Source organism: Acyrthosiphon pisum, chromosome A1, assembly GCF_005508785.2.
Source record: "Acyrthosiphon pisum isolate AL4f chromosome A1, pea_aphid_22Mar2018_4r6ur, whole genome shotgun sequence".
NCBI lineage: Eukaryota > Metazoa > Arthropoda > Insecta > Hemiptera > Aphididae > Acyrthosiphon > Acyrthosiphon pisum.
In genome coordinates, this window is record NC_042494.1 from 149,838,717 (window position 1) to 149,862,638 (window position 23,922).

Consider the following 23,922-nt stretch of genomic DNA (forward strand, 5'->3'; position numbering starts at 1 on the left):
AAAAAAGTAAAAAACTTAAAAAATGATAAGGAAAAAAAATATTTTCAAAAAAATCTACACTTTTGGAAATAATGAGTGTTCAATGATAAAAGAATCATCCGGTATAGGTAGTATTATAATTTATAGTTGTATAGATATTCAATTTCACAAATACACAAATAGGTCGATTTTTAAGTTAAACAATTTTCGAACATTTATAGCTAATATTTTAATATTATAGGTACATACTTAACACGTTAGGCCCAAAATATAATTAAAGTAAATACGGAGTGTGTATACTGTAACAAAACATTGACAATGTATAGTGATTATATAACAATATTGTAATATGAGAGATAATCATGCAGGTCAAAGAATATTCAGATTCAGTTGGGGAGGTTGAAAGCGGAATCATTATCATAAATACGCATTCAACTGTAAATTGTCTCCTTAATATTACCACTGCGTGCGTTTATGGGGGAAAAGCCGGGATTACAGACTGTCGTGCCGTGAGGCTTTTATCGTTTTCTGATTGGCCGTGGTACTCATAGTATATCATTCACTAACGACATGATGAAACATGAATCATGATCTACCAAGAAATGTTCAGTTTGGTCGAGCTCAACTTTTGATACGACACAACAAACGATATAGCTGAGAACCCGACTTTAGTCTAATACTCTCGCACAGAGGTAATTAAGGAAACAATTTACGGTTGAATCCGGAATTTTAAATGAGCAGCTACAATGATGTGCTTAATATTTATTATTATTTTACTTAAAATAGTGTTATTTTATTCATATATAGTCGACTTGATTATCGATTGATTTATAGTACGTATTGTAACCAACTTACATAGTTATATTATATACCTACTATAAACGACGATATAATGCATATTATACGCATTAAGTGTACAGTGTTTTTTAATTAGCATGCTCTCCTTCATGTTTTCCTTTAATATACCGTTAATACATTCATCTAAAATCTTATTATTTTTATTTTTCAAGTAGATACGTAACTAACGCAATGCATAATTTTATGTAATACAAATCACTGTATTCAACGCTACGATTTATAGATACACACACATCGAAATGGTGGTAGTATCTTCGAGTATATATTATATACGAAGCCCCCACGCGAGTCACCTCAGTGAGGCCCAGCTAGTATTCATATATATATGAAATTAAATTAAATAATTAAATAAATAAATATATATAGGTGCATTTCATAGTAATAATGTTCTAACACGCTAAATTGATTATTATAGTTTAAAATTGTTATACAAAAGCTAGATCTAAAAATTAAAATTAATTTTTATTCAAGTATTATGTAGTAACACCATAGGCGCAAATTGGGAGGGGCTTGTTGGGGCCCCCTCCCTAAACTTAGCCGTAGCCCCTCCTCCAAAAAAAAACCTAGGACATATAATTTTAATATGCTATATTGCAATGGTCGACCAGCAGATCTGCTTGCCTTTAATATATTCAGCCCCCCCCCCCTAAGTCAAAAGTTGAAATTGCGCCTATGAGTAGCACCTTCATTGCAGCAAACGACGCAGGTAAATTGCAGCTAAATTGACCGGTTCCTCAAGGATTTTTATAGAAATCATTATTATATAGCATCCTCCACTAGTTCGCCTGCTTTCATGGAAATATAATATATCATCTCTCCGGTACAAATATATAATATAACAAAGTACACTTGAACATGACAAGGGCTTGGAACTGAAGATTCGGAGACGGAGACGACTATAGACAAGAGAACGACGGTCGTTGAGAACTCCGGCACGCGCGATTCTCTGCGAGTTCGACTATTATATTAAACCCATTACCCAGGCTTAGCATATTAAAATACAAGTATGTACGCTTACGTAGGTATATACTAAACACATTTATGTTACCTATTACTACACAACCATTCACTTTACGTTGGCTCCGGGCTAAGCAAAAAAAACAACAAAAACTGGTCGAAAGGGTCGAGACGGCGGCGGCAGCGTGCGGCAATCGCGATCTCGATCCGACGCCGCGCGCGCGGAGGCATAGATGATTTCGTATTCGAATGAATAATAAGGTCAATAATCGATTTTTTTCCCGAGCAATAACATTGTTTGGTACCATTACACTATTGCAGTACTTATAAAGTATATATATATATATAATTTTTAGTGACCGCAGGTAACGGACAACGGTATTATTTATACGCAGTGATTGTCTTATACGTAATAATATTATATATATTAATTCACACTTACTCCTATTTATCTACAATAACGGAGGTGGCAATAATCGTCGAAAAGTCACAGTAGGTGGGTAAGTAATAGTTTTATTATTATTATTGTGACGTTATTGTTGTCGCGCTACCGTTTCCCACCGCACGAAAAATGCTAATTGGATTGGAAAAATAACAATAGAATAAGCGGCGAGTGTAGCGAGGAAAATACGTTTTCTGAGTTTAGAAAAAACAAAATATTACTATACTATTCATCCGACGTTCATCTGCTGCAGCCCGGGCATTGAAACACGGCCAATTTATACGCAATATAATATCGGTTATGCGAGAAAAAGTCATTAGATATTCAAGTAAATAATATAATATATTTCGTATGATACATCATATACCTATTAGTATAAATTATAATACCATAGATGTAACCAGGATTAAAGATAGGTAGTATGGTTGCACAACGAACCATAATAAAGTGATGCTCCGAGTTTCCCTGTTATCACAACGACTAGCGGAACCCCAAGCATTAGTGCTCCAAGCGTTTAAATATTGTAACATTATATATAAATCATATAATTGTATGCCTAGTAGTGGCTAGTACTTCATTTGTACTCTATAAGCGTTAGTAAAAGCTTCTAGAGTATCGTTGATAATAAAAGAAACTATGAGCATCATTAAATTGTTTCTTATTATAATTCGTTGGGCAACCATACTATATTTAATCGTGGATGTAACTCAACAATTATTATTATTGAACTAACTAAAACATAAATTTACTTCTTTCGTTCGGAAGCAATAATACCTACTGACACTAATAGCCTCCCTAGAGTCCTCCTCCTATGCGCCTTCCATATAATTTTGTACTATAGGTATATAGTATAGTGATTATACAGTGATTTTACGAACTTTAAGAATCTTGACGAGGCGTTCGTTTTGATCTTATCAAATCTCATACTTCTGTACCTATACGTATACTCGAGGATGTTTTGTTTTCGTTTGATATATATAATTTAAAACCGATTTCCGAATGATTTATGTGTTTTTATCCATATCTCTCTCAGAGATCATAGACTGTCAATCAGTGCCGCAACTACCGGTTGTGCAAGATGTGCGTTGCACATCGGCCCCCAAGGCCCCAATCCGATATAGGCCCCCAAATCGATGTGTTAAAATTGAGGGAGATGGTAAATTGCGGCAAAAAAAATTTACATTATACAATCTGCGACAAAACCGATAAGATACATTATACAAACTGCGGCAATTCATTTTATATACCTTCTATATACCTATACTATATTATAGTACCTAAGTCCAGTGGCGGTTTTGACATGCAATTTTACATGAGGCGGAAAAATATTAAATAGTAAATACACTATTACTCTACACAGGAACCAAATATTATGTTAATATATTCTTTGGTAATGTAATGGTATGGGTTATCAAAATGGAGCGGAAAGATTAACCAGTTACAATTAAAAATTATTCAGTACTATAGAGTCAACAGCGCGCAGCCCCCACCTGCATACAATGTGTAGTGTGTACACACACGGTGGCCGGCGGGCTGCTGCCAATGCCCAATATTGTTGAGTGGTTGATTTTAGTCGCCTCTGGCGGCGGTCTGCGCATGCGCTATTTACACTATTTTACGAGATTACATGTGTGTGCGTAGACGCACCTCGCATGCACAGACTTAGGCAACGGCGGCTACCGCCTCTGTCGATCTCAGCGCTTTAGCGGTTGCGACGCCGGGCGCAATATTAAAATAATGGAAACGGCTATAATAGCTCATAAGTTACGTTACAGTGACGCGCAGCCATTCTCACGTTTGTAGGTACAACTGTACAAGTTCTATACAAAAAAATAGTATTCAATAATGCTGTTTATTAAACTTAAATTCTAAATCATTTAATGTCTGAATTATATAAATTAAAATTCAAAATTCAAAATAATACAAAATTTAAAGAAACAAATATTTTTTATTTTCCTGAAAATTACAAGTGAGGCAGCGCGACACTTGCCTCACCCCCAAAACCGCCACTACCTAAGTCACATACCAATATGTACGTACCTATATCATTTAATTAATTATGTGATGTTGTGTCTTGCGTAGAAATTGGTAAGGCAAATCCAAATGTATTTTTAAGTTTTAACGAAGCATATCGGTAATATCGGTTCCTTTACTTTTGATAATACTAGTTAGTATCTACATGTAAGTGCTTAATGTTAGTATTAAAAGTTTAATACTACCTAATTCAACGTGATGGAATTTACAACAATGTTTAGCCAGAATGTTAAACAATTTTAAATTCAAATTTAAATATGAATCAAAAATAAGTGGTAATAAAACGTGGGAATGCGCTAATAAAACATGTAAGGCCAAATATTGGTCTTCAAACAAAAAACTCAAATACAAAAAAAATCAGTTTTGGATCATAGTCATGAAGCAGATTCTACAATTGAACGTCAAGCGGTAAGTAATAATATAATCAAACGAAAAATATCTGAAAGCAATATAAACGAAATGCCGCCTAAAATAATAAGAATTTTTACGCCTAATACTCTATGAGTCTCTTAGAGACTTCTATTGAGTATAATATTATAGGTAATATTCATGTTAAAAATACATTTGTATTTACCTAACCAATTTCTACGCAAGACAAAACATCACATAATGAATTAAATTACATACGTACATATTGGTACACATATAGGTAGGTATATGTGATTTAGGTACTATAATATAATTATAGGTATATCGCATATTATAGAAGGTATATAAAATAAATTGCTGCAGTTTGTATTATGTATCTTATCGGTTTTGTCGCAGATTGTATAATGTACATTTTTTTTTGCCGCAGTTTAGGTATACATATCAACTTTTAGAAAAAGGTTAATTTTGCCGCAGTTTACATACAGCCAAAATTAATTGTAAAGCTGTGGCTGAAGAAAATTAAATTACAATTAAGAATAAAAAAAACAAATGTGTTCATATTATTAAATATTTATAATTTCACTACTGTCAATTACAAATCACCGAGCCCGCTGAACCCAAATTAATGTATTTCTGTTTCATAACAACCACTACTACAGACATTATTTTAGTACACTATGACATGACAATAAACGTTATTATGCGATTTACCAGTAGACGCATGTTCTCGTATAGATAATCCGTTATATACATTATACAACAAATATATTTTTTCTACACACAATATTATATATTTTTCAAGACATAGGTTTAAACTACACTAGTTATAGAGAAGTTAGATTATGAAATACAAAACAAAAATCATAATACAAATTTCCTTACACATAAAAGTTTCCACCCAAGTTTTAAAGTTTATATTAATATACCTACACTCCAATTTTTTTTTTAAATCCATACTTTTATATTTCCCAAACGATATTCTCAACAAATAATCTTTTTTTTTGAAAACTTATAGTTATTGTAATTTTCATACTAAATATGTGTAAAATATTGGTATGCTATATCTCAAAATTAAAGCTGATAAGTCGATTGAGGTTTCTGTTACCATCAACTATGAACAACTATTTATTTTTGTGTTATTATTGTATACGTTTTGATAAGTACAGGTATATATTACATGGGACATTGGAACTAAATAAGAATATTAATTAAAAAAGAAACTTAAGTAAGTACTTAAATATTTACAAGAATAATTAAAGACAAATTGTGACCGAATTCGTATGCAACAATATTCATCTGGTAGGTAATAAGAACTTGTATAAGGCTGAATTCATATTCACTAAACAGAAACGAGAATGAATAAGACATTTCGAAACAAAAGAATAATTTTGAACACGATAAATATTAATTCTTAAACAGTAGGTGTACTTAATAATACTATTTTGTCGAAAACCAGGGCAAATAATATCATTGTTCGTATAATTTTCTTGAGGCGACGAGTGAAATGGCTCGATGTATTGTTTATTCAGAAGCCATGTATTGACAGTTTTATATCTCGGGCATGCTACATAATACGGATGATGGATGTTATCCACGTTTTAAATATGTAGGCCAATCTCACTGAAATATTTTTGGTTTATTCATTAGTGTCGTTATTATTTTCATATTTATTTTATTAATATTTCACACACATAGGATATTTCTATGGTCATCCATAATATCTCAGTTGAATAATAATTCAACTACGTTCAAATTAAACTGTTATTAATAATTATATTTATAGGAATTATTGAAATTATAATTCACACCTGCAGGTCACAGGTCCTTAGAAATATAAGCTTAAATATAAAAACTAGTTTTTAATTTTGTAGTGTTACGAAATATTGTTTAGGTAAGGCTGACCGGTTTGTCATATAAATTAAATACACTCGTAAAAGACATCGGAATATAACAGTATGAACACATTATTTTCCTTTACGCGAATCAATGAAGATTAATTTTGATACCATGTAATTAATACACAGTGCAATACAAATTTGTTTCTGTATACCTAAATTAATAAATATAGTATATAATAATATTATTGGTATAATGTTTATATTAATTTGACAATAAACAAGATTACGATATTTTTGATAACAATGTATTTAAATGGTTTATATTTAAATATACCAAGTGTTATATGAACATGTTTTAACAACTTTCAAAATAATTTTAAAGTCTAAAACAAAGAACCACCGGTCGATAGCAGAACCAATTCAATAACAATATTAACTATAAAACTGTATCATATAAATTAGTGTATACAAACATCCCCACGATCTATTAAAAATTCTATACATTTTTTATCATAAAACATTTTTATAGAATACTTAATTGTTCTATACAATATAAAATGCGAAACAGGTTCATATTTTGTATAAAATTATAACACCATTCTATAAAACAAAAACCGAATTTTAAATTATGAAGGAAATATTATATACAATTAATTGTGCTGATATTTCGCATAAAGGATAGGCGTAAATATGGGGGTTTTGGGGGTACTTTAGAATCCCAAAACCCCCAATCACTAATTCAGCACCCCCCAAGCCACTGTTATAAAACACCAAAAATAATGTGATAAAAGAGCAATTTCCTTCATTTTTTTTTTTTATTTGACGTTTTTATTAAAAAAAAAAAAAAAAAATTCAAAAAGAGTGTTTCCTAATATAATTTATTTATATGAAATTTTAATTACAATTCCAATAAGTTCTGTTTTCTGTAACAGTTAACTTGTTTTTCTAGTATACAACGAATTAAAAATTGGTTGAGGCCTGAGGACAAGTATGTAACAGAAATTACTAAATTGTCCATTTTAAATATTAAGAGAGATATAAGAATATAGGTACATACCTACATTAATAAGCATTTCATATTTTAATCTTCAATTCTTAAAATAACTTAATTATAAGTTGTATTTAAAATTTTATATGTATTCGATGTTTTGTTTAAGATCAGATTTTTTCCTATACCTCATAACGTAAATTATAAAAATATACATAGGAGAGAGCACTTTCAAATGAGTAAACGCGTTCGTTAGCGGTTAAAAACAATAAGGCGTGAACACAAAACCACTTCCTGGCTTAGGTCACACAACCCCACGTCCCCACGTTTCATCAAACAAAAACCAACTCTATTGTCCAGATAAAAACGGGGTGCAGCCTGAATTATGGTCTGTTCAAAGTTAAGACGACGTTGATATTGCTTTATATATTTTCCAAAAGATAATATTATTTTAATTTAAATTGAATACGTATAATATTTCTGTTAACATAACATACAAATTCAGTGACTTTATATGTTTTTAAAGGTATTTTATAAAATACTATCGTGTTTAATTATCTTCTAAACTGAACTATTTAATAAAAATATATTGTATTTAAATAAAACTTAATCCAATACCTATAATATTATTAATTAATTACGTACCTATGATTAGTTAAAATATTCTTTACTCTATGGTTAAAATCAAGAAAACACGGTATTATGGTTTGGTATAAATAGTGAACAATTTATTTTTATTTTATTTTTCCCATATTACTTCACCGTTGTTAGAATTATATTTTGTTGTGAAAATAAAAATAAAATGTTGGCAACTTATGATAAATAAATAAATAATAATTCATTGTTCATATAAATTTAATCGAGTATATTCATAGTATTATCTATCATATTATTATATTATGTTTCAATAATGATATAGAAGTAGTATATAGGATTATAGAAGTATAGACATTTTCTTTACAGTTTTTTTTTTAAATTTTCATACTACAGGCATTTAAAAAAAGTAAATAAACTAGTAGATGGGTACCAGCTTATTAATAATATTATTATTTTACGAGGCATACGAGAAATTAAACATTTATAAATAAATAAATAAATAACGAATTTTCAGTAGCAGTGGCGTGTTTATTTTAGGGGTTGTTTATAAACACATGCATAATAATAATATGTTCTGAACCACAGGAACGGTTATGCCGTAGGACATGCTCAACGCCCACGAAGAAGTCTGGGGTCCTACAAAAATGACAGGTCCAATGTATGGTTTTGAGGATGTAATAGGCATACAGATAATCGAAGATGAAACTAAAAACTTCAGAGAACAACAACAATGAACCCCTTATTTATAAGTGTATGGGGTATTGGGGTGATAAGTTGAATGCAGTACATTCATACATTTATCGTCTATGAAAATTCAAAATGAATAAATTCGTTTCCGATTACAGGACCACTTTTATCTAAAAACACACTATATATGCGCATATATCTTTGCTCAGTATATAATAGATTAGTAGTATTAACCCAAGGACAAGTCTATATTTTTTAATCATTACGATGGTTGGATTTTCATAATAAAACAACAATGTACTTTTCGTTAAATTAAAAAAAAAAATCCTTGTATTGTGGATGCACATCTGTTGATGATATGGCACATCAAAGAAATTGATTTTTAAATAACATCAATGTAGGTATAAGTTTATTATATATATATAATATAATGACCTTGTAAAATAAATCTATAAAAAAATGTATGCAATATATCGGTTTAAAAGCTCTCACAGTCTACCAAACTATAATACTTAATAACATAATATATTAAGTACTAATCTTTAAAAGTATTGATTAAAATTTGGGACACTAAAATGTTCATATCTTTCTAAAACCTATGACTGTGTATTATCATTATTGAAAATCAGTTACGTTACAAAATATAATAATGTTCCTTACAAATTACGCTATAGATATAGATTATTATCAATTAATAAACAATTTTGCGTAACGGATGATCGTTACACATTTAAATGAATGGAAAAAACTAGTTGATATAGTCTCTCTATAGAGAAATCGACATCAGAAAAACATTTCCCTCGAGACATAAAAAACGAAATGTATTCTACCTATTGACTATATATGTGTATTGTGTATGTTCAAATCTGTACCTTTAAGTGTACATACTTAGTGTTTATATTGAAACTAATTAAATGTAGAAAAAACCAAAAAAATCACAATTATCGATGCCTGTTATCTTTTTTTTTCATTACTATTTATACTTACACCATTGATACGAATCAATAGGAAAATCTAATAAATACACGAGTGAGAAGAACGATGTATATTACTCTTACAAAACGTATTACACGGTATATATCTTATATTAAAATAAAATATGTTACAAATATATAAACAACATAATAATCATCCGGAAAAATATCAAATACACGATTGGTCACAGTAGCGGATCCTGACGTCATCCAAAGGGGGGGGGGCGAATTTTCAAAAATTAAATTGTCTTTTTGTTTAGTCAAATATTATAATAAAAAATAACATTAAAAAGACAGTCCAAGGGGGGGGGGAAGGGGTGACCTCCCCTTCGCCGCCTGTTGTATCCACCACTGCCATGGGATAAGTTAACGAACCTACCTAAACGTGATAGGCACAGGCGCAAGCGTTCGCGAAAAACAACTTTTCCGCAATAACTGCAACAAAATAATAACAATTCCCACCGAGTCTGTTCACGCACGCCATATGTTCACTTTTCTCTCTCTTGTCTCTATTTTATGGGGTCGAGAGACACTCTATAAAATAATATAATTATATGTTATATAAATATAACGAAATTGCTGAACAATGGTAAAGTTTAATGGGTCCGAAAACGGGTGAAGAATTTGGGTGTTATAATACATTATTATTATTAAGTGGCGTATAGTGATGATGAGTGCAGTCGACGAGAAGAATACATATTATATATTATATATATATAATAATATATATTACGTATATAATAACGTACTCACCAAATGTGCGAGGAGATACGTTTTTTTCTTATTATTCTTATATTTTATTTTATTATTTTCGGAAGTACAAAAGAACTCCACGCATTCCTAGACGTAAATATAATAGACGACTGATCTCGGCGGCGATGACGACGACGACGACGTGAACGATATATGTCACGCATACAGAGGAAAAAATAGTAATAATAAACAATATTATATATTATATTACACACACGACTCGCGAACTAACGTCCACAAAAGAAACACTACACACGCACACAAGCACAGGCAGTACTGTCGACCGGAGAGAAGAACCTTATTCTAAGTACCTGTGGCATGCGTGCACGGCATTGGTGACTGGAGAATCAGCGCGGCTCGCGTATACGACGGTCGCCGCGGTTACCACTACTACTACTACTACTATTACTATTACTATTACTATTACTATTACTATTACTATTAATATTACTACTACTACTACTACTACTACTACTACTACTACTACTACTACTGCTCCTGCTCCTACTCCTACTCCTACTCCTACTACTCCTACCACCACCAACATCACCTCCACCATATAATCACCACTGACGACGTCACTCGCTAGGATTGACGCTACTACCGCCACTGCCTCAGCGGCACACTACACCTACCTACATAATATAATAATATGGTCTTGCGATGATACTTATCATATATATATTGCATTATACACGCGGGATGAAGGCACGGTCTACCGATAACGGGATAAACAAATAAGAATAATAATATAAAAGATTCACCGGTTTCGCGCCATCGACCGCACATTAAATGCTTGTGCTGCTATCTCTACACACACGCACGCACGCAACTCGGGGTGTGTAATTCCATCATTGGTAATATCGTTAGCAATTCACGGTTCATGAAAACCGCCCGAAATTATCGTTTCGATTCACTCGCTAGATTATAATATATTTATGTACCTACATAATATATTATAATGATAATATAATATGATGACGAACAACAAGGCCATCCATTTATCTGCATAGGTCTCACTCATTTCCCTGATCGGTTCAAGTGATTTTGAAGAAAAATAAAATTATATAATTTTTTACTATTTCTCCATTACAAGACTTTTTATGACAACCTGCATTTTTAATTTCACAATTGGGAACAGAAAACTGCTAAAAAAAAAGTTTATGTATAAATATTGAATATTCGACAAACAAATTTTTTTTATTAATAATATTATAATCAAAGGTTGATTAGTAGTGGACCAAAAATCTAGCGAGGTATTCCTTGTAATTTTATAATCCATTCATCTAAAATCTAGGCTACTCATTAATAAAAAAAAAATAAAAAACTATTTATTTCAACACATCAGTATATTTTTCAAAATAATTATCTTCCCGTTATTAAATTAAAAGTATAGGTACTTAGTTATGAAAATACCTAAAGAATAGAAGACAAATTTAATTTTTTTTGTAAATGGTAGGTAATATTAAAAATAAGTATTTCTTGTACAAAGTATATGAATGAAAACACTGTTTTAAAATTCACAAAGACTTACAGGCCAATTTGTGTATTCTGTTAAATGTTGATTCAGTTTACAATATAATATACAGGAGTCCCGCGAGGATTTACCCATTGCCACATCTACTATAAGATAATAAATATATCATGCATCTGTTTTTTTTTTATTAGACTCATAGAGACTACACATATTTTATTTAATATTTTAGTAAAAAGGTTTAAACAATTTTTTATTTTTTTAATTTTTGAAACAATTGAAGATAGCCATTTTATGGTAGGTTATTTTTGTGAAAATTTTGAGTTTTCAACATTTTACAATCATTAATCTCATGATTTTTAATAATTTTTTTAGTTTATAGATAAAACGGCAAAAAACCGGTTTTGTCCGAGCGGCGAGTCTCCCCCCACGACTAAAGGGTATATCCTCAAGGGACACCCTATATATAGTAATTTGACAATCTAAGTCCTAAACTCTAAACTAGAATAATATAGATGGGCGGACGTCAACTATATAAATATATATATTCATGTATTATATAATACATGAATATAATATTCATGCAACAAACGACGGGGGACTAGTCGGTAATAAAATAATATCAAAGGGAATTAACTAAAAAGAAAAACACAATAGTCTTTCGTACTTATTTGTTCTTGAGAACAGTTTACCGCGGATAACGCTATAAATTCCAGACGTAAGTACAGACGTCCAATCGTCATTATATGTCTATCGATAAGTATGATTATTGTGCATTCGCCGCAGGAAGTGTCCCGTTCCTAATCCTTACAGAATACTCGTCCAGAATTTTTACTGCCGTTTATTATACTCGTAATTTACAATATTTTGGTATAGGTACCTAACGTTTATTATGTATGCATTGCCGCATCGTTTAGTAGTACGACTACTTTCTACAAAATTAGTATAAACGGTAGTTGTTAAATACGGCAATATGTTATGCTATATTAATACCTATGTCCCTACATTATTTATTTTATGATTTATTTAGTAAATACAACGTATAATTTATAGATATATTGTTGGGGGATTGGGATATTAAATATATATCGGGACGTATTTTTAATTTAATCAATGTAATTGTATAACTAATTCACATAAATATCGAGACTTATTATTGTCATATAGTCTAAAGAAATGAACAACAAATAAAAAAAATTGAAAAATAATAATATTGCACACTTGATGTATTTGCAGTACGTTTTTATATAATAGCCATAATACATAACCATATACAAAGATTGTAATTTAAATATTTACTTCCAACATAATACTTAAAACGACTACAACTTAAGGGGCAGCTACACCCACAATATTGCTGTCTTTGTTTATCCTACACATATTACTAAAGAAGTAATACTTCAAATTTTTATTTCAGACCGAAACCTATTAGAATTTTAAAAAAGAAAGGGGACGTTTTTAAGTCGGGTTGTCAAGAGGTTTTTAGAACGAATATTACAAAATAATGTGCCTACTCTAAACAAATATTGTTGAGCTTATTTTTTTAATTTAAAAAAAAATATCGAATGTTAGACGGTAACAATACTACTCTGGTATTTTTCTCATACTAACCAAAACGGGAAGTAAGAAGAACTAGGCATTTTAATTTTAATTTAATCCAACACTAATCGAACTGCTACCAAGCGAGAAATAAACGCAATGTTTTTTCACTGAAAAAAATTCGTTTCGGAAGTGAAAGAATTCTATTTTATGCTAAGGGCATAGTGCAGGGATCCAATGTAGGCAATTTAAATGATTATTACGCCGCCTGAGACGGGACGCCTCACGATTTAATTGTTTAAATAACGCTAAGTATTAAGCCACCAAAATAAATTTGTCATGTATACCTGGTATAATATGACCTATGACTTAATTATTATCATATAAAAATAGCACCAAAAAAAAATTAAAACTATTCTGTAAATATCCGTAGATGTAGATCGCCGCATAGGCTAGGAATGTCTTATTACTTAACAAATAAAAAAATAAAAATGATTATTAACGAAAAATAAAATATCAATATATTCATGCTGTTTTCAATCAACATAATGTCAGCAAGTACCGCTTCTGATCCCAAATTTTTTACTCAAATGTTTTTCTTTACAAGAAAACTCTAAAAGATACTTAAACTACATATCTTATACAAAATGGGTTGGAACATTTTTTAATAATAATTATTATTTTTTTGTGTTCTTAGACATTGTTGATAATGCTGCCTATATATAACTCCTTCAAATCATCATATTGTAACCTATAACTATTTAATAATATAACGTGAATAATTTGAAAAAAATGATGACATACCACTTTATTATTAAATATCACTGATTTGTATTAATTGATAAAGTAGTTAACTAGCTATGTTTGGTTTATAAACAATGTAATATTATATTTCTTTCTTCTTTATTGGTACTAATAATTATTTTTGCGTAGAATCTTTCTAACAGACCACTAATATATACTATCGATTTTTTAAACGTGACTTACTATATTAAATACAATTAATAACTATATAGATTACCTGGGCCACATTTTCGAAATGTTCATGACTTTTTTGGTACACCCGAGCTTTTTGTAATGTCCGTCCGATTCCAGTATTCTTTCTTAAAAACACTTCTCCATGGTTGGACAACCAGTCAAGAACCTAATAATGAATTAATTAAAAAGATAGGTATAGGAAGTACATAAATAAAAAATGATTATGACATATACTTGTTTGACATCTTCTTGAAATAATCGTAATGCTAATTTCTGATGAAGTCTTATCTTCTTAGAATGCCATCGATGTTCTAAACTTCTATGGTGGTTTAAAATCTGGTGTATGACAGCAAGCACATGACTGGCGCCTTCTGAATAATCAGCTGCAGCTTGTTGGTGGTTTGTTCCAACTGTCTTAGTTGTGTTGGCTGAAGAATCTGATCCACTATCCAGCTATAAGTAAATGAGAAATCATGCTTGTACATTACAATCATGTTAGAGATAAAACTAGTAGAAGCTCTAAGCCAATTTCATGCGTGTTAAAAAAAGCTTACATGTTTATGATGTTGTTCAGCGACTGGTGTCAAGTCACTTTGGTTACACACCTGAACCAAATGGTCCAACTGATAGAGCAGCTTCTTACTCGTGCTATGAACCTAACCCAAACCAAAAAAATCCCAACATGCATTTTAGATAAATTTTAAAATATGTGCTTATAATGATGGTTAATTATTTTAAATGCCCATAAACCAAAGTGTTGTGATACAAGGAATAAACCATAGCCAATGCAAAAGTTGCCACCAAATTCTAACCAAGGCTTTAGTCATTTTGTTTAGGGATTCTGTGTTATCAAAGAATCCATAAAATTGTACAACAATGGAACATACATTTTTTTGTGGAGAATTGCCATAATGTATAAATGGTACATTGCTTGGAGGAGTTGGAAAACTTTCGCAGACTTGTACCAAAGTATCCAGCCCGTTTAATAGGCTTTGATACCCATTATAAACCTATATTTGTCTCAAAAATTTAAGTTTTGTCAGGGGAAAATTATAATAAATAGTTTACCTCAGTATATGCTTGGCACATGAGTTCGTATAAGTTCTGATGTTGGTGAATTGAATTTTCTAACACCATAATTTCATTTGGTATGGTTACATTTTCAATGGCCTCATCCCAGTTTGGTACATTTTCCACATACTAAAAACAAATATAAAATCGTTCAAATACATGTTTAGGTTTTAAGATAAAAATTCATACCTGCTGAGCTTTATGATGAAATAAAACAGACAATGCTAACACTGATGTCCGTTCATCTAATCCAGCTGCAAACTGCTTCCATGTTCTATCTAATCGTTGAGCAACTGTTCTTATATGATTAGAAGCATAATGTCCAGACTCTATCATACGATGTGCAACAGCTACGATACGATTTATGTTCACATACACATTCTATAAGCAATCAATATGTTTAAAAATGGTTTTAATTAACTTAATATTAAAAATTATACCATAGAACTCATTGTGAAATGATTGTGCTCTTCTTGTATATCTTTGGCAAGTTGATAGGAATGTCCAATTTCAACATAACTCATCAAAAATACATCTCGATTATGGCAAATCCAATCAAACATCTAATTAAATGATTATGTTACATTATATAATACAATAAATATTAAGTATATAAGCCTATACCATATACTTAAATCCATTTAACATAAAAAAAAAAATATATATATATATATATATAAATACCTTTTCACAATCTTGTTCAAACAGTCTCAACTGGAAACATTGATCTAATTTAAGTTTTTTATGCTGCCATAGCTGTAACACATGTTTATGAGACGTTCGAATGGTATCCAATTGTTGAAGTATTTGTGGTACAGATGCTTGTAAATCTGGATTACTAATACCATTGCTAGCTTCACTATCACGTCCAGAATAACCAGAATCATAACCACTATTATTGTCTCCGGATAATCTAACCATATATCAATAATAATTAATAAATATATTTGAATAAGTTTGCTTGTCTAACGAGATTACCTCTGCAAAAGTTGTTGACCAGCTAAATCCATGTCCTCTACAGGGGTCTTAAGTACTTTCTTTTTCATGTCGGTATGAAAGTCAAGGGCAAGTTTGGCACCAGCAATATCATCTCTACAATCATTACGACTCAAATCTTCTTGTAAATCATCTAATCGATCTAACAAATCAGCAGCTTGCCACATAAATTCTTCAATACTCTGTAAATAATAAAAATAATGTACAATAGTAAATAATCACATAAAACAAAATACTCTTAAATTAATTATACTCACAAGTCTAATATCAATCCATTGAGCGTGATCATAGTGAAGAGATCCATCAAGATCTGACGTCAATTGTGTAGAATCAATAAACTTTGATAAGCCTTCTAAATTAACCATCGTTGTCTAAAAAAAGTCCATAAGAAACATTACATTATTTTTTACAAGTAATATTAAAATGTATAAAGTTGTTACTTCAAATTTATATTTGTGACTAGCCATGCTGGTTCGTTGTTTATGCCAAAAATTATCAGGTTTTACAACGTATACAGCATACACATGGTTCCCATTGCCTCCAGCACACCAATCTTGGAGGGCTTTCAAGATTGGTTTAACAGATGACCAGCCAGAACCACCTCGCATATCAATCACAGCTACTAAACCTGATTCTTTAGCTTCACAGCTAAGAATTAAACAAATACATTAACTTTACTTTACAAACAAAATAATATACAATTCACTTTAATTCAATAATTTTAAATTTACAAATTCTAAGGGAGATATAAAACTATATTTTCAAAATGATGTGTTTCCTTTCACAAAATTCTTTAATTTATTAAAAATCAGATATACCTATCTGATAACTATAGTTTATTCTGTAAGTAGGTACTTATTAGTTATTATATTATATTTATATATTTGTGTGCAGTGATAACCATTAAAATGTTTGGAAAATTCCTTATAAAAATGTTTACACATTTTAATTAAATTTAAAAATCTTATAAATTCATAATTAATATGAATGGGTAGATTAAACGGTTAAAGCGTATCATAGTAAATTTGTGTTCAGAAGAATTAGTTTTGTGTTGTTACGAGTAGTTATTAAATATTAGACATAGTGAGTTTGCATATAAATATTATATAATTTAAAGGTAAGAATTATACATTTTAGAATATCTAGGTCGTCTTTATTGAATGAGTTTTAACTCTATAAAAATTTCAAAACACAATTCACTTCAAAATGTAAATATCAATAAAAGCATATATTTAGAGATGCTCTAGAGTCTAGATAATATTATTATATTTTACACTTTATTTTGATGATAGGGAAATTCACTTTTATGAAAACTAACGATATAAAATGGATTCTGCTGAACTAAAATGTATTATGACGTAGTATAGTTCCTACCTCTAGTTCTACCTTTGTAAGACAAAGACAACATAGTATAATGTCCTCTTAAGTATAATTCAACCCAATTTGTATGCATGCATTATGCATTATATAATATTATATTCAATTTTAATCTGTAGAACTTTTAAATATACAAAAAGCTTATAAGCCATTTTTTTTTTAATCCTTAGGAAGTTAGTGATCTTGACTATTTTAACAAGATTTTATTTGGATATCACTAATGTACCCATATACACTTTACATTATATTGTATAAAACTATAATTAACTCTAAATAACAATCTTAGAAATGTTATATAACGTTCGTATTGAATACAAAGAACATGTGAAATATTGAAAAAAAAATAAAATGAAATGTTCAATTAATATATATTGGTGACGAGTGTGCATCTGCGGCTCACAATCCTCGAGAAAAGGGTAACGTATTTCGTCTTACTTGAAGTGATGATACTCGCAAATCCTTATATAAACCTATATATATAAAAAAAAACCAGGCTTGTTTTATGTACCAATTTTCTGACGAAACTATTGAACTTTTTTCCAATTTTTTTTCAATGAGTGCTGTGAACACTTCTAAATACTTTCTTGTATGTCATCACGTCGCCCGATTTTTTTATTTTTTGTCTGAGGGGGGAAGAGAGGGGGTGTTCTGTATTTAAAGGTTCAGGTTTTTTAGCGTATCATTTAAATAATTTAACGATTTTTTTTCACAGAGTTGTTCCAAATAAGTTCAATTGTGTCGTCAGGAAATTGGTATACAGTGGCGTACGCAGGATTTTTCAATAGGAGGGGCTTGAAAATTAATTACAATTTTATTTTTATTTTGTCCAGTCTAATAATTTCAGACGTTTATTTGAGCTATTTTAAAATGTTTGCAACTTCTCAACTTTTCTGGTACAAGAAATGCTCTGATCATAAACTTCAATGCCCGATGTATGTTTTTGGAAGCAAATTAGATCTAGTTGGTACTTTTAGGAGGTCGAAATTGAAAATGCTTAGTGTTTTTAAAAATAATTGGAGAAAAAAATGAAAATTTATTAAAATAAAATTGTTTGGTAACCAGCTTAGTTATATCGTCCTCACTTGGATTGTATTTGATTAATTTAAATTTCTTTCTATAAATGTCAATAAAAAATTATTTATCCGGTCAAAAAGCTTAAAAATGTATTACGAAAGTTTTTATTATAGCTAAAATATTAAGGGGATTGGAAGCGGCGATTTTATGTCTTTGTCTTACACACGTGCAACATAGGATTATAGACGTGTTCTATTTCCAACGTACCGATTTATCTAGTATTTATCTAGTGAAGCGATAAGATTTCTGAAAACAGATTTGAATTTGTCGTCGAAGATCGACTTTCCCACATTTTTGAATTTTTGATTTAAACTTCTCCAAATATTGAAATATGTCAATTTTTTAATTACTCTTTTAATTAATATATAATTTTTATGATTTGGGGGGATAAAATCAAAAATATGGGAAAGATGATCTCAAGTTGACGATAAATTCAAATCTGTTTTTAGAATTCTTATAGCTTCACTAGATTAATCGGTATGTTAGAAATAGAACACGTCTATAATCCTATGTTGTACGTGTGTTAGACAAAGACAGAAAATCGTCGCTTCCAATATCCTTAACGATACATAGGCATCATGGTTATTACTTATTTTTTATAAGCATTTAAAGTTCAAATTTCGTCAAAACCACAATTAATTTGTAGTTCAAAAGTTATAAAATATTAAATTTGTATAAGCTAAGACTAGACAATTTAATACAAGGAGTTCATACTTTTAACAAAAAATTACAGATAATTTTAGGAAAATTGGTATGCAAATACAATGTTTTTTCAAAAATAAATTCATACTGGCAAGACGTATATGAAATTTACGTCTTGCTTACCATAGTTGACAGTTGAAACTTGATAAATACATTTTTTTTAAAGTCCGGGTGCCTGGTAACCAGGATATGATTTTAAGAAATTATAATAATGTACCTAATATAATTTAGTTTCAACTTTTACATTATTATAACGATTGGTTAACATTTATTGCCTTTATGACTTTATCTATTACCAAGATACGCGGATATAGTGGAGTAGCACCGCATTTTAGATGTTTTCATTTTTTCCCGGGCGAAGTCGGGTGATACTACAGCTAGTATAATATACATATCACTATATATAAGCAAGAGTGTAAAACTCACTCTATTCGACAGATGCCGAAATATCATAGCACTGTGAAACGGAAACACATTGATACCTCTATATAGGTACATTAAATATCCTAAATTGGTTTAATCAAGAATCATTGAGTATAAAAACAGCCCTTTTCAATAGGTATTGAATTATATTTACTTTAAGGCTGACCAACGAAAAATATCGCAGATACCCGCTCGCAAGTACCTATCGTACAAAATCTCCTATCTCGACCGCGGTATAAATTCAAAGATTCAGAAAAAAGCAATAATGTCGCCGGCATTTTTTTATTTGTTCACCGTTTGACTATCGATTAAACGTCATATATGCGAGTCATAACCTGCAGAGCACCGAAATACTAGAAGAACGAGTTTTGTACTTATACATTGTGTAGTCACATAATTTCTGGTTCGACAAAACACGTAACTGAGGATTAAGCAAGATAAGGGCGGCAACAATTTACATGTCAGCTATATTGTTAACATGAATTATAAAAGGAAACAGACATATTTATATCATATTCATAAAATCAAATACGTATGATTAAATTAAAAATTTCAATAATAATACAAAATAAAAATTCTTACGGGGGTATAGATCCAAAATATTGCAATAACCGTCGATAATCTTCAAGCTTAGCTCGTTCTCTTCGTGGAGTAGAGGGAAACGTAACTACAGGCGCCCCTCGCTTGTCTCGACCACCAGTCAGAAATGCGATCTTCTCTTGAAGAAGGCCCATCACTTCTAGAGCTCGAACACTATCCATAATTAACCTTTAAAAATAAAAAAAACTCCTATTTTTACTCAATTTTCTATATCGTATCATTGATTTTATATTTTAATTATTATAGTAGGTGTGTTTTCGGTATGTTAGTAGGTAATTATTATATGTATAATATATTGGTTCAATTTATAATAATTTAATTTAAACTTTATTTTAATAAACATATTTAAAAGTCATATTTAATGCTAATAATAAAATACTGAACTGAATTCATGAAGTTATGAATTAATGTTTAAGTTACAAAAAGTACAATCTGGAAACTGTTGAATTATTTAATTGAATAACAATAAAAAAAGCTGAATAGAACGCAACATAAAACAAACTCCCATACCCATTGTCCTATTGAGACTACTATTCAAATTAAATTGGCTTGAAGTATAAATATATGCATTTCGTCTCGTGTACAAATTATACTTAGTTTTCAACATCAATGCATCGTGATCAGGAGTGAAAACCACCAATATAATGAACATATTAACCTTATTATGATTGTTATATTATTCGTGATTTTTTTTTTATTTAAAATAAAATAACAATTACCATAATAAAGATAAAATCATAATAGTCTATGTAACGTTTGTAGTTAATGAAGTAAATGTAGTTAAATTAGTTCAATGGCTGTAAAAATATACATAATACATAGATACTAAACGATCACATATATTACAGTAAATTAATAATTATTTTACAGCTTACAACAGGGGCGGAGTGGCCCGCCGGGCAACCGGGACAATGCCCGGTGGCCTGGCTTGCTTATATAAGAAAAGGCCTGATCCTGGTGTGATGAAAATAATTAATATTTTTAAAAAATATTTAGCTATTTTTGATGACTGTAAAAACAACGAAAACAAATTTGTAATGTGATAATATGTGAACCACCAATTATAAATAGTAAATATTCGATGTTGCGATAACTCGTTTTCTTATTATCGGTCTTATCATATAATAATTAAAGCTAGGATTTATATTAATTTACATGTTGTGACTAAGTGTATGCACGTCTAGGGGGTTCTAAAATGTCCATGGTTCATCTCACACTGAATTTAAACACCAAATTTTATATTGCATATTCTGCATATTTAAAGGATTATTGCATATTGTTTCATAAATGCATATAACATGCATATTTAATGAATTTTTAATAAATTGCCTATTTTATTTAAGATAAATATACTTTAGTTCTTTTAAAAGAGAAAAAATCGTTGACAAGATCTCTTACAAGAATATTCTTTAAATATTGTCATTTTTGCAACATTTCATGAGATTGGAGCACGTATAGATAATATTATATTGACAACAATAATTCACATATACCTGCATTTCAACGTACTATGTTGTTACTTCGATGTGCGCAATGAATAAGGCAGTAACTCAATTTTACAATTTATTTTGTAACGAATAATATTCATGATGATTTTATTATTTTTATTTTTATTATTTTTTTTAAGATTTCTGAGTGTTGTAGATATTGTATTTTAAACAATTTAAAATATGAAAAAATGAAGATTATAAAATATTGCATTTTGGTTTTTAAAGTATTAAATGTTTAACTATCAAATATATATTTGATATATCAAATATATCAAATATTATATCAAATTAATCATATCACAATATCAATCAAGTAACGCATTATACATCAACAACGAACCGTGGTACTATCATAGATATATAATAGTATACTTTAGAAGTTTCAAGTACACACAAATAATATTATACAAATATACAATCACAACAAAATAACTAAAATAGTTATTCCAGGTTTTTTAATATGTGATTTCGTCCAAATTTGAATTTAAATTACTATAAAAATAAACTGGGCTTATGAATTTCTTAGAATTTTTGGTAACAGAATTAAACATTTACGTGGAATCTTGTTTTAAATTTTCAAGCCTTAGATATAAAAGTTGAACATTTTATAAATTATTAACTAAAAAAATAATTATTCAATTTTAAATTTGACAAATGTTGTCAAAATTCGATCTTTAAATGCTTATAAAAAAAAATTGTGCCTATGTATTTTTAATATTTTTCAACTGCTATTGTATCGATGTATCAGGAGCCTTGTATTATTTTTTTACACTTTTTGGGCCAACAGATATAACTTTATTGATATTTATAGAAAAAAAAACTAAAAAAATTGAAAACTTACAATGTCAGTACACAGTTCAAAAAGAGTCAAATTATTTTCAAAGTTTTATCGTATATATAAAATGCTAATATAAACATTCAGTGAAATTTTCAAGTTCCTACAGTCATTCGTTTTCTAATTACAATAAAATAAGAAAATCGTTACGTAAGAAATCGAGTGAATACCAAATGTTGTAAAAATATGAATTTCAAACGCTCATAAAAATTTAATGTGAGTTTTTTATAGACATTTTTTTTTTTGATAAGGGAAGTTTAACCTTTAAGGAATCTTGTATTACATTTTAAATATTAGTTCTAAAAATAAAATTTTTATAAGTTATTAACTCACAAATAATTTGCTAATTTTCGTGATTTTTACAAATTTTGTCAATTTTTGCATTTTAAATGCTAATAAAAAAAAACTGTGACTAAGGATTTTTAATATTTTTTAAATCTCATTGTAACAATATAGTAGGAGCCTTGTATTAAATTTTCAAGTATTTTTACTCAACAAATAAAGTTTTATTGACATTCATAGAAAAAAAAACTAACTAAATTGGAAACTGAAATTGTCCGTAAACAGCTCAAAACAAATCAAAATATTTTGAAAATTTTATCATGCATAGAAAATGGAAATATAAACAATCAGTGAAAATTTCATGTATCTACATTCATTAGTTTTAAAGTTACGCCAAAAACCAAAATCAATTTTCTCGAAAACTGATTTTGCGTAAAAATTCCAGTTTTTCCTTAATTTTTCTTTTGTTTTTCACGGCGCTTTTGAAAACTATTGGGAATTTTTGACTTTTGACCCCCCAAAGTACCAACTAGATTCACTTTCCTACCAGTAAAGGTACTGTTGAAGAAAATCCAAGCACTTTTACTGTCCTAAAAGGTGATGAC

At 29.6% G+C, this 23,922-nt stretch overlaps 1 protein-coding gene across 4 annotated transcripts in view; it reads right to left on the minus strand.

The window, feature by feature from the left end:
* Positions 1-23,922, minus strand: part of LOC100169491 (triple functional domain protein) — a 119,692-nt gene that overhangs the window by 71,070 nt on the left and 24,700 nt on the right. For 2 of the 4 annotated variants that reach the window (XM_016802656.2, XM_008182646.3), the window contains exons 2-13: positions 20,693-20,878; positions 16,975-17,182; positions 16,792-16,905; positions 16,517-16,716; positions 16,223-16,451; positions 15,979-16,101; positions 15,728-15,919; positions 15,536-15,667; positions 15,355-15,477; positions 15,022-15,123; positions 14,702-14,920; positions 14,511-14,633 (exon numbers count right to left, since the gene is read on the minus strand). In XM_016802656.2, the coding sequence (XP_016658145.1) occupies positions 14,511-14,633; positions 14,702-14,920; positions 15,022-15,123; positions 15,355-15,477; positions 15,536-15,667; positions 15,728-15,919; positions 15,979-16,101; positions 16,223-16,451; positions 16,517-16,716; positions 16,792-16,905; positions 16,975-17,182; positions 20,693-20,871 (1,944 nt within the window). In that variant the 5' untranslated portion in view covers positions 20,872-20,878. The remainder of the gene's footprint in view (positions 1-14,510; positions 14,634-14,701; positions 14,921-15,021; positions 15,124-15,354; positions 15,478-15,535; positions 15,668-15,727; positions 15,920-15,978; positions 16,102-16,222; positions 16,452-16,516; positions 16,717-16,791; positions 16,906-16,974; positions 17,183-20,692; positions 20,879-23,922) is intronic. The other 2 variants (XM_003243027.4, XM_003243025.4) reach the window with 2 other exon arrangements.